This window comes from Talpa occidentalis, unplaced genomic scaffold (genome assembly GCF_014898055.3).
Source record: "Talpa occidentalis isolate TD23 unplaced genomic scaffold, MPIMG_talOcc4v2.1 talOcc4.4, whole genome shotgun sequence".
Lineage (NCBI taxonomy): Eukaryota > Metazoa > Chordata > Mammalia > Eulipotyphla > Talpidae > Talpa > Talpa occidentalis.
Window position 1 is genome coordinate 119,535,387 of NW_023604295.1, and position 13,093 is coordinate 119,548,479.

The following is a 13,093-nucleotide window of genomic DNA, read 5'->3' on the forward strand; positions in this document are numbered from 1 at the left end:
CACTACAAGACATCTTCAAAGACTACCTACAACAGTTCCTCCTGTGTCCTACAGTGATTCACATTCCTTTCACATGCAAAGCTCCCACAAAATATAATCTCACTGAACTGGGAAGCAATGATTTGGGCCCCTTTCTCTTCAAACTAGGCTGGTCTGTATTAAAAGAGAAATTTCTATTCTTTCTGAAATGAATTGAAGAGTTACTCTGTACTATAACTTACCAACAGAAAAATTAACATTCATTAAACTGAAAATGTCAACCAAATAATATCCACATCTTTTCTTCCTTTGCTGATCAAAGAAAATCCAACTTTTATGTCATTAGTTTTCATTTTAGAAGCTAAGACACCCACACTAAATCATTAGCTGGAAAATCAAAGAAACACTACTTCCTGATACTCACTGGAGTATCTTCATTGTCCATTCAGAATTTCTGCATTATTATTACATCTTTGGGTTAGCCCTTGGCAATATCCATCACACTATGAGCATTGTAATTATACTAGGTAATATTGATTAGTTGTAATATGAAGGAAAAATTGGGTAAAAGTACAAACAGAGCATTTTAAGTGTGACAGAAATGATGCAGAAAGTGAGCCTCACAGAAATAAGGGGAATGCGGGCCTCCCCCGTGGCGCAGCGGTTGAGCACTGGGTTGCCAAGCTGCCTGCGGCCTCTGCGGCACCAGTTCTATCCCCGGCTGCTCCCCGGCCACTGGAGGAGGGTCCCACATGGCGCGCAGACCTCTCCTGCCACCTGCTGCTCCCCTCAGCAGTGTACTTCGGTCCTTCTGCCTGCTCTGCTCCCCGCTCTGGCTCTGGTGAATTCTCTCACCCTCCCGCGCTTCTGACTGTACCCAGTGCATAAATAAACAAACAAACAAACAAATAAATAAATAAATAATACATGCCTCTTAAAAAAATAAATAAATAAAAGAAATAAGGGGAATGGGAAATCTGTGATGACAGGGATGGGCTGGGAAAGAGAGATGCAAATGGAAACAAGTCTTGAAGAATGAGTTAAAATTAAGTAAAAAAGATAAGGGACATAATAAGCAGCTAGGATATAGAAAATAGAATAGTGGAAGATGGATAGAAGAGAATATGATCAGATTGGGTGGAAGGAGAGTCCTTTTAAAGTAGATTCAGGAATATGGAGGAAAAGAAAATACAACATGTGAATTTATAAGTGAGAATGTCTCTTTTATCCTCAAATCCACTAGTACTTTTATCCTCAAATCCACAAGTACTTAGTTCTGTACTTTGCACATCTAGATTTTTATAAATGTCTATTGATTTGTACTGAATTGAAATGAAATAACTCCTGACCTAAGCATCAAAAGAAGATCTAATGCAAAAGTGTGTTGTTGCTTTTTCTGCCTGCTTCTAACCTACGTATGACCTGGTGACAAGTTTCTTCCTGACTCTAGTTTTTACCTGTGATAAAAATTAGCCCTATGATTAAAAGAGCACTGCTACAAGCGGAGATTCACACTGTGCTCATGAGCTCACATCTAGCTTTCCTCAACTTGGCATGCCTCACCACAAATAGCTCTACGGCAAGATAGCTTAGGAACAATTAATTGCCACGTTGTGCATTACCCACAGAAAGCAATTAGAGGAGCCCTTGAAATATCTTCGGTAAATGCATGTCAGCCCTAGGGTTACCAATGTATTTTAAATGTTTAAAATCTGTTCTTCAGGCTTTTATTATATCTACATATATGCTCTAGGATTTTTTTCCTTGTCATATTTAAGTTTTTGAGTGTTTGCATAGTATATATCAAACTATGTATGGTAACCTAGCTAATTTTACCCAGTTAACTCTACCCTACCCAAACTACCCAAATTTTCTAGGCTTAAGACTTCAGGGTTCTAAATAATGCAAATGTCTTCAACAATATTATACTTATCTGGTTTATATTACTCAAATCCATGTCAAAAATAAAAGGCAGGTGTTAGAAATGTTAATAAAGCTAGCTAAATAACAGCCCACCACTTCCTATAAATTCTTGAGTCAAAATGTTCCAGAGGACCTTTCCTCATTGATTGATGTTTGCAAACCAAAGGATTTAAAACACTGGAATTTACTCACATGTTACTTTTAATTTTCATTTTTCACTTATGTGATCTCATTTGGATTGAGGAGTTGGGTGACCATGGGCAGTTTACAATTTAAACCAGGCATCTATGCTATCTGGAACAAATCAAATATGTCCTTTGCCATTCCAAGTATGGGAGCACATGGAAAAAATTGGGAATCAAGACAATCATGAAGTTGGTAAAAATCCATTGGTGATTATTTCTCCTTTTGCTCTAAGGATCCTTTGCCCATTTCATGGGCATTCTTTACTGAATTCATTTCTGTGATGTTAATCAGGGCATTTCACTTGTGGACATTTCAGAGCCTTAAATTTGGAAAGAAAGTTTCCATGGAGTGTTAGTTATACAGTCTATGTAACTGGACAATAAAAAATACATATTGATAATCATTCATAGTAATGAGCAATTACTACGGAGGAATAAATATAAGCTCTGAGTCTTACCCGCAAGGAGTTTTCAGCATAGTTGAAAACATAAGACACAGGCATATGTTAGTAAAAGCCTGAAAATGAAACTTCCTCCAATGAGTAATATAGGCAATAAAAGTTATGTTTTCAAACAAAGTAAACAATCCAGTCAAAAAATGGGCAGAAGAGTTAAACAGACACTTCCCCAAAGAGGAAATGCAAATGGCCAACAGGTTTATGAAAGAAATGTTCAGTATCACTTGTAATCAGGGAAATGCAAAACAAAACCACAGTGAGATATCACCTTACACCAGCAAGAATGGCACATATTAAAAAAACTAGCAACAACAAATGTTGGTGCGTATATAGAGAAAAAGGAACTTTCATACACTGCTGGTGGGAATGCAAACTGGTCCAACAACTATAGAAAGCTGTGTGGAGGTTTCTTAAACTACTAAAAATGGAGCTACCATATGACCCAGCAATTCCATTCCTAGGAATCCACCCAAAGAACACAAAAACGTTAATTCAAATGGATACCTATACCCCGTATGTTTATTACAGCACTTTTTACAATAGGTAAAATATGGAAACAACCCATATCTTATGCCCAAAAATAGATGCCTGGATCAAGAAGATGTGGTATATATACACAATGGACTACTATTCAGCAATCCAAAAAAAGATAAACTCATGCCATTTGCAGCAACCTGGATGGAGCTGGAAGGGATTATGTTCAGTGAAATAAGTCAGATGGAAAAAGAAAATACTGGACAGTTCCACTTATGGAAGGAATGTAGGAGAACCAAATAAGGGATCAGGGAAAATTAATTAATTAATTAACATTAACTATAAATCAGGGACATTCTGCAGGGGAAGTGGAATGTCCGCTTCCCTCCACAGGGGAGGGAAGAGCACAAGGGACTATGGTGATGGTGCACGGGTGAACGGGTGGTGGGAATTTTACAGGGACTGCACCTGAGAGGAGAAAGGAAATATTATGCAAAAATGAACAATGATGTAAAACAAACATAAATAAATTTAAAAATAAAAAAATTTTGCAAAGAAAAAAAAGTTTTAGGTTTTCAGAAGTGAGTGGAATCACTTCCATGTTGAGATTTAGGGTGTTTTCAGAGGGTTGTGTTTTCCTAAACACTACCACAATGTTGAACCTAGACCTGGAATGCTGGGGTATTTGGACAGGTACACACAAAGTGTAGGTAATGGTAGTGTTTATAAGAACTTCATAAAGGAAATTAGTGCAAAGCAATAGTGTCAAGTTATAAAGAGGCTATGTTGACAAATAGCTAGAAATGGTGTTACTGGATCATATGGTAGTTCCATTTTGTTTTGTTTTTTTGAGGAATCTCCATACTGTTTTCCACAGAGGTTGCACCAAATTACATTCCCACCAACAGTGGATGAGTGTTCCTTTTTCTCCACACCCTCACTAACACTTGTTCCTAGTTTTTTTGATATAGGCCATTCTCACAGGGTGAGGTATTATCTAATTGTGGTTTTGATTTGCATTTCCCTTAATGTAAGTGATACTGAACATTTCTATGTGTCTAGACGTCATCTGTTAGTCTTCTTTGGAGAGGTATCTATTCAGGATTTTTGTCTATTTTTTTCATTTTGTGGTGGTGTTGCGTTATATGAATTCTTTATATATTTCAGAAATTAACCCCTCATCAGACATGTCATGTGCAAATTATCTTCTCCCAGTCCATAGGTTTCCTTTCATTTTTGTGGTGGTTTCTTTTGTGTACAAAAGCTTTTGAGTTTGATATAGTCCTATCTGTTTATTTTTGCTTTTGTTTCCTTTGCAGATACATCCCTGCAGTAAATCCAGCATACCCCCTCCTTTTCTTTTATATATTATATGAATTCAGGTCTTGTACCCTAGTCTTTAATCTATTTTTTAATTGATTTTGTGTATAGAGTTAAGTAATGATCTAGTTTGATTTTTTTTTTTTAATGTGGTGGTCCAAGTTTCCAAACCCTGTTTATTAAAGAGGTTTTCCTTTCATCGTTGTATGGTCATAGCTCCTTTGTTAAAGATTAAATGTCCAAATTTGTGTGGGTTTATTTCTGGTTTCTATTATTTTCCCTTGGCCTGTGTTTCTGTTCACATCAGTACCTACAATAATCTTGCTTTTCTTCTATGCTATGTTTATGTTGGAGATTTTTAATAAGCAGGAATATCAAAGAATACCAATTTTGTGAGATGAGAAACAAGAGAGATCTATTATAGGGGACAAAGAATAAAAATGCCAGATAGAATGACCTCATTTGAGAAACCACACTTCCTACAACCTAAAGCTCATGTTAGAACTGCACCTTCACATCTTCTCTGAACTGAGACAGATCAAATAAATATGATGCATTTCTATCTCATTTACTGCACTTATGTGCACTTGCATATTTACATGTGTACATGTGTGTGTATACGCACGCACACATCTGGTCTAATGGGCACTGTGAGGAGTTCCTATTCAGATAAATATACAGTAGTAGTAGTAGTAGTAGTAGTAGTAGTAGTAGTAGTACTGTTCTTTACTGACAATAAACTTGTAATACTCACTCCTGATGAGAGGTCCTGGCCTCCTTCTGAGGAAAGATTCAGAATAATAAAATTTGGGCATTTAGCTTTACATGCTTTCATCCATAGTGGCAACTGTGAGCCTCTAGCGGACTCGGAGACCTGGGACGCTGATCGTGAAGTACTAACCAGACTGGGGGCTGCTATGAGCAAGGAGCAGTGATTCTTTATTTTTCTCAGCATGGTTTTATAGGCATAGGTACAGAGACATCTGCGTTTTTTCATAAGTCAGAAAAAGCCAAAACAACCTTACCTCGCACACCATGTATGTGAGCTCATACACACACCACATATGTGAGGCCTTGAGCTTATCGGACATGTCTGCCCTAGAGGGCCTCTGTTGCTAGGTAACGACTGAGGAGACTCCAAGGACAAAGCAAGTTTGGGGCGTCCCTCCTGAGCGGTTTTCTGCCCTGGTGTAAGTGAGTTTTCTCAAACGTTTCCGTCAGCCCTTTCCTTGCTGTCCTCAGGTCACCTCTCGATCATCTTCATGCAACAGCAACCATCTCAGAGAGGCTTTTCAGAGGCTCTGGTTCTTTTTGGAATTTCTCCTTGATATGACTATGTATAGTCCATTCATGTTCTTGGGCAGAGGAGAAGAGGTTATCCAGAAATTTCAGTGTAATTAAATTCCTCAAATATTCCTTTAAAATAATTATATGCTAAACAGTGCATTAAATGCAAACCATGAAGGATGCAGAGATTAACAGTCTATAGTGTAATCCCTCCAGGAGTTAATTTCATAAGGAAGTTAACATATTTACCTAGATAATGATAACTAATAGCTGAGTGCTAAGAGTTCTAGGGTACATTGACTGGGCTTTGAAATATTGCAGCATTTTAACCACAAGAGTAAATGATATTCTACATATAGAAACAGTAGAGTCACGGTTTAAAGGAAAAGGTATTATTATTAGGTTTGATACATGGATTGAAGGAGGGAGCATAAATGACAAGCCTGGTTGGAATGAGGAATCAGAGACACAGGAATGGAGAAATGGTCATCATATTGAGCAATTAGAAAGATGACTTTCCCAGCAGGAGTTTTAATGCAGTGGTGGGGTCAGAAAATAGTTTGAAAAGCTAAAGTTGAAGCAAAGTGGCATGTGAAAATGTAGAGACAGTAACTGTCATGTCTTATAAGTATTATAAGACATGCAGGTAAAAGAGAAGAACAGACATTAAAAGGGCTCTTAGGCCTTGATTAAGTTGTTATTTTTCTTGAGTAATGGAAAATTGGATTTGAGTGGTAATTAGTGAGGAAGAAGCCAGAGAGAAATGCACCAACTCTACCAGAGAAGAGATATTTAACAGAGTGACATCATGGAGGATTGAGGGCTAAGGCTGAAGTTACTCTTGTATTGTAAAATGTTTAGTGTTACCTCTTATTCTAGTCCTACATAAAGCTTCTACAGTCTCTCCCTTTGATTCATAAAATACTCTCATATCTTTGTAATAAAGCACTTCCATTCCTTGATTTAGCTTGATTAGGATTCTGATTCCTATAAACCAAAGACCCATGTATTAGACATCTTCTCAAATTATGTGACTGGGCTTCTACCTTGTTAACCAAAAAATATCAGTTCTTTCCTGGGCTTGCTTCCTTGGCTTGGGGCTAATGCCCTCTTTTTAGCTCTCCTTCTAGAGCACTGGATCCTCCATCACTCTCCTTCCCCTTTTGTCACTGATGGGAGTCTCAAAATTGATAGATCTCCTGGACTATAAATGCCAGCTTCAGGCATACTTAGAGGTCTGTGATGCTCTCTAGGTTGAACCTTACAATATTAAAGCTTGGCATAATAACTTGGCTTCTTCCTGTCTCAAATAATAGGTAACATTGGTTGAGCACTTACTGTGAGTGTCAGACACTGTGCTAAGCATCATCTCATGCTCTTCACAACTATGATCTCAAGTATGTGCTATTTTAAAATTTTGTAGTCATTTATTCAAATTATAAAGACCACTTATTATGCATTTAGACTTTGTAAATACATCTTAGAATTAGAAATTAGAATGCATGTTCTACTGAGAAAGCAGATAGGTTAACACATAGATAAAAATGTAAATTCAACTTATTGTAAATAGTCTAAAATAATAGTAAAGTCTGATACAAATCTGTGCTTTAGTTCAAATACAGTTTCCACCCTGTCATGCCTGATCTGTAAGTTCTCTCTCTTCTAATAGTTCATTTTTTGCTTAGGATTTGATATGCCTTTTACCCAACCTTTTCATGTTTTGAAAGTAGAGGGTCTCATGAGACAAGGAGCAGATGACATATAACAAAACGAGGCACTCTAGATGTTTACCCTATTGTAAAATAAGTTTTTCTGATGAAAAAGGTTATTTCTGTAGATGACTCTATATCTTCATTACTTAAGGTAATGGTAACAATTTCTCTTGAAATCCACAGGGCCTCAATTGATCTTAGCTCCATATGCCACGGTAACACATATTAGAAAAACTCTCCTCTGGACATTCTGGAATAAAAACCTATCTGAATGTTTTAGGAAGACCCACCCTTTACTACCTTGGCAGGTAGTAAGTCAACTGTTCACTTGTCTCCACACTCAAATGGGTACTTCTGGCTCCTCTGCCACCATGCTAGGTCTTAATGACATAGTCCAGGATAATAGTGCCCTGACTGTTCTCAAATCCTTTCAACCATATCTTTTTAGGTGTTTCTAGTTTATCATTTTATCCTTACCCTTCCTAGAGAATATTTTTACTTTCCCTTTCAGAGGACTAAAAATCTCAATCCCAGTTCTGGTTTTACTATTTTAAGGATTGCTAAAGGCTAAGAGGCATAATTCCTGAGGACCTCAGGAAGGAAAGGAATGTGGTATATTTCAAAATTCATTACTCTGTCATAACTAGAGAACATGTATATTAGATGAAATCATCTTTCTTTATACGTTCCTTGTTCCCACATTGCCCTCAAGTCTTGTTCAATCTGTTCAGGGCTACAAACTTGAACACATTTCAGTTTGCCTTCTCTAAAAGGTCACCAAAGCAAAGAGAGATAGGGATTAGGGCTGTCACTCCTGTCAGAATTCCCGGCATGCACATATGGAGCCTATGCTCTGGGGTGTATAGTGGGAGTTCTCATGAACCCAGACAATTAGTCAGTTTGTTCATCATTCTGTCTGGAAGAGATTCGGTTCAAGATTCCTCCCTCTCCAGGCCCAGCTGCCTCTGTCTTCCCACCTTTCCATTTAACAATCTGTGGGCTTAGTCAAAATTGATTTTTCAAAATGAAAGGAATAAAGTAACTTTTTAAGGATGTTGGAATATTGATCCTATACTTTAGTAGTAGATAAATAATAAATAAATCCTATTGAATTACAACAACTTTCCCCTAGGTAATTTAGCTTGTTTATAGAAAAAATATTTTTTAATTTGTGTTCTTCATTTGTAGAGGATCTAGATAATGCAGAACTGTGTTTAGTATCCGATTTCATAAATTAGAGTGAAGAAAAGGTTTACTTTACACATTTTTTTAACCAGAGAACACATTGTACTTAATATAGGAAGAAAATAGGAAGAAAAACTTCTATATGAAAAACAATCTGAATAAGATGCTAAAACTTTGCACTTCATAATTCAGATTTAGTTATTTAATAACTATTTCCTAGGATGACTTAAAGGGTACATTAAAGTGAGAACCTGTTTTTGTGGGATGAATAACCCACAAAATGGTTAAACTTATGTTAAAAACCTCCAGTGGCTTCTCGCTGACCTTACTGTGGTCTCTTGGAGCACTACATGTTCTGTCTATGGCCTACCTCTCTCTCTAGCCTCAGCTCATACCTACTCATACTTTTGACGTCAGCTACTGACCTCAGTCAATCTGGAATCCCTCTTGTTTCTCACCCATTCCCACATGACACTGACTTTGGGGAAAATCTTGGTTAGTTGTCTGATAGACTGTCCACATGCTCAATCAGATGAAGGCAGATTAAGGTCTGTTTTTGTACAGTCTTAGAGTTAAGAATATTTTTTATATTTTTAAAGAATTGTAAAAGAAATAAAAAGAGTAAGAAGGAAAAGGAGGAACAGAAGCAGAAAGAGGAAGAGAAGGAACAGAAGCGGAAAGAGGGAGAGAGGGAAGAGGAAAAGGTCTTCAAAGCCTAAAAGGTTTACTATGTGGCTCTCTACAAAAAAGTTTTCTGACTTCTATTCTAGATTTTTCTATTACCTCAAAGTCTTAGCTTATACCTAATTTCCTTTAATTTTTGTCAAATTGAAAAACAGATCTAGAACTGTATTGTCTAGCACTGTAGTCAGCAGTCACATCTGACAATTGAGCACTTATTTTATAGTTATCTTTATCTCCAAGGTCAAAATTTATTTGTGGCTAAAAGATTATCAGTTGTTTTGGGATGCTTACCATCCAAACACATGTCCCATCTGATATGAATCCCAAGAAGAGGAAGCAGTTCCAACCTTCTATGCTGGAAACTGAAAATGAGGTAGATATTCTGTGTGTGCCGATCAAGTGGCAAGACTCAGTCAATTTGATCTGTCACTCAGATCTTGAATCCTGAGGGGTGACACAGAGAACAAGGTTGTCTTACTATGGTGGCTATGGTAGATGCAGAATTGTGGCAGTGAATAGGGGCACAATCCAGCAGCAGAGCTACTGAGTGTCCAGTGACCTGAGCACCCTCTTTCAGTGGGACTGATCTTTGCTAAGCCTTGTCTCAGGATTCCTGTTTGTCACCAAAGCCTTTCTATCTATTTTAAAGTTCGTGTATGATCCCCACAATACATTACCTCTCTTAAAAAAAAAAAATCTAGTTGACATAGAAGGTTGTAGCTAAGAATGCTGGTTGGTACAAAGAGAAAGAGATCCAAGAGGAAACCCATCTTTTATAGCTTCTCTTCCTCTCTTAGGGACCGAGTGTCTGACATCTTGGTCATTCAGATGGATACTTCATTCATGCTCAGATTTGCAAAACATGCCATAACAGGTTTGTTGACAAAAAGATATTCAGCTACAGGAAGTTGTCCAGGATTGTGGAGAATCTTTAAACCAGAGAGGACAAAGTAACTAGTAATAGTGTACAGATTTCTGTCTGCAGGCACACAGCACACAGTCTCTCTTATCCTCTTAATTTCTCACAATTATTATTTCCCAAGACTTTCAATCTGCCAGGTGCAAATGAGAAAACTAACACCATAAAGCAATTCTCACTCAGGGACTAATAGACATCAGCATTCCACCACCCTTTGTGGGGAGTATTTATATTATGAAAATTAACAGCAACATATTCAGTACAAGGATGTCAATTCAATGCTAAAGATCTCATCCACATGATTGGTAAGTAGGGAGGCTTTCTTCATGCATTTTGGATCTATCCGTTCATGCTCATTACTAGAGTCTACGTTCACCTTGAGTCTGTTTCTGTGTATAGCTTAAGCATTTTGATGAGTTTTCTAGCAAGTATCTGGAAAACTGAAAGGTAATTACTTCTTAATGACTAAACAAAATAATTAACGTACTGTTTGTCCCAGTGCTCTACTCTCTTTCTTTGCCAGAATTGCAAGCATCTCACTGCTAAATACTGCAGGTGAGGGGGAAGCGGGGTGGAAATGTGTTACTCTGCAGTATTTTTTTCCTCCCCTAATGAGAAAAGCTCTATCACTTTAAGCTATTTTTTTTTCATAGTGGTATTTAAGAGAATTTACAAATTATGTTTCATCAGTCCCTGGTTCTTTATGCACCTCTGGGTGAATGACATACAAAATGGCCACAGATATTAAGTAAAAGACGTTTGTCCCAAGTATTACATCAGGGTATTTTGTTCAATTGTTGACCTTAGTTCCAGTAGCCAGTAAGCAATGGTTATAGTCACACATTAGATTTAATAAATATGAACCGGGCCTCCCCAGTGGCACAGTGGTTTAGCGCTGGGTTGCGAGGCTGCCTGCAGCCTCTGCAGCGCCGGTTCGATCCCCGGCAGCCGTGGCAGTGTTCCACATGGCGCGCAGACCTCTCCTGCTGCTGCACGCTACTCCTCTCAGCAGTGTACCCGCTGCTCCTCTCAGCAGTGTACTTCGTCAGCCTGCCTGCTCTGCTCTCCCCTCTGGCTCTGGTGAATTCTCTCACCCTCCCACGCTTCTGACTGTGCCCAGTGCTTGTATAAATAAATCTTTAAAATAAATAAGTAAATATGAACCTTTTAAATTTAGCCCTTTTAAATTTAGCTTTAACTTTTATCAAAGCAAAAAGTAATTACATAGTCAAGATAAAACACCATGATCTCTGTAGCAATGGAGTATTATTTTCTTTGTTTATGTTGTTACTTATTTTACCTTCAGAGGAGGAAGAGAAGCAAAGACAATTTAAATTCACAAGAAAACAAACAGATTCAGGACTCCCAACTAAGTATTAAATGCTTTTTCAATTGAAAAATTGAAAAAAATGCTTTTTCATCTGAAAACTATGAGGATGACTTGACAAAACTTCATTCAAACATCTATAAACCATAATTTTTAAGATTATGTGATACTTGAGTTTAAAATATTTATTGCTACTAGAAAGCAGAATAATACATCTGACAGACTTGCAGAAATAAACTGGGCTGTAGATGGGAATTCCCAGAGGAAGATTTCATTTACTGTCAGATCTACTGACATCTAGTGCCACTGTGTGGGTTACACACCCATGTTCCAAGGAAATTCCCATCAGAGATAAATATTATGCAGTTATCCATGAAATAACATCAGGACTATCAGTTTTCTATTACTCAGATTTCTATACATATGTCCCTTTTCTTATTTGCCCTTCTATGTTTGTAAATAATATATCACAGAAGTATCTAGAGAAATGGGTGTTGCTATAGCTTGGTTTGTGTTGTGGATAAAGAATTTCCTTCTGGAAAAAGAAAAATATCAGTGACAAAACTAGTAGGCAAATGATAAATTGGAGACTTTCAGCAGGGGAGGGGCAAGGAGAGGAATCAAAATGGGAGGGAAGGGCACAACAGTCCATGGTGATGGTTCTCGGGTGTCTTGGTGGTGGTAATTTTATGGAACACCTGAGAGGAGAAATCAAACATTGTACAAAAATGAACAATGGTATAAAAATATATAAAGTTATAATTTTACTTTTACGTTAAAAAAATTTCCTTATGAATATATTTAAGGCTTATTAAGTGTCTGATGACCTCATAGAACATTCTAACTTCTTCCAAGTTATCTTTTTATTAAGGTAACCAATTTATTAGTTCATTGTTTTTTCACTATTTTCTATTTCATTTATTTTTACTATAATTTTGGTTTCTCTTACCTTCTGCTTGCTTTGGGTTAGTTTACCCTTTTCTAATTCCTCTTTAATTAAATTGTTTTGTTGAGGTAACCAAGGGTTACAACATATATATGTTTCAGAGGTATAGGTTCACACCTGTCATATGTTACTATACAACCAAAGCCCCCTCCATACTTTGTTCCCCACTGCCCCCCCACTCTCTTCCTCTGGTAGCTTCAGTTCTGCAAATTTCAGTTCTGCAAAATTTTGTTTTGGCTTAGTTTTGTCTGTTCCTTAGCTTTGTTTCTTTATATTCCACATAAAAGTGAAATCGTCTGGTGTTTGTCTTTCTCCTGACTTATTTTGTTTCACATAATCCCTATCAGTTCCATCCATGTTGTCTCAAATGGCAAAAGTTCATCTTTTACTACAGCTGAGCAGTATTCCATTTTATATGTGTATATATGTATATATTTATATATACATGCATATATAAATATATATTTATATGTACATAAACACATATATATACACACACCATATCTTATTAATCCACTCGTCATTGGACACTTAGGTTGTCTGCATATCTTGGCTACTGTAATAGTCCTGCAATGAACATAGAAGTACACAGATCTCTTCAAATGAATGTTTTTGCATTCTTCAGATAGATACATAGGAATAGAATTGCTAGATCATAGGGCAGTTCTATTTTTAACATTTTGAGAAACTTCCA

At 37.1% G+C, this 13,093-nt stretch overlaps 1 protein-coding gene and 1 pseudogene across 2 annotated transcripts in view; both read right to left on the reverse strand.

Moving 5' to 3' along the window:
* LOC119258233 (peptidyl-prolyl cis-trans isomerase D-like) overlaps positions 1 to 5,430 on the reverse strand; it is a 29,471-nt pseudogene extending 24,041 nt beyond the window's left edge.
* The window catches only part of LOC119256976 (arylamine N-acetyltransferase 1-like), a 102,769-nt gene that overhangs the window by 88,087 nt on the left and 1,589 nt on the right, over positions 1 to 13,093 (reverse strand). Inside the window, exons 2-3 of one of the 2 annotated variants that reach the window (XR_005127944.2) lie at positions 9,499 to 9,651; positions 5,283 to 5,694 (exon numbers count right to left, since the gene is read on the reverse strand). Coding sequence is in view for 1 of the 2 variants with exons in the window: in XM_054700964.1 (XP_054556939.1) it covers positions 9,499 to 9,501 (3 nt within the window). In the remaining variant the exon portion in view is untranslated. Of the gene's footprint in view, positions 1 to 5,282; positions 5,695 to 9,498; positions 9,652 to 13,093 lie in introns of those variants that run through there. The other variant, XM_054700964.1, reaches the window with a different exon arrangement.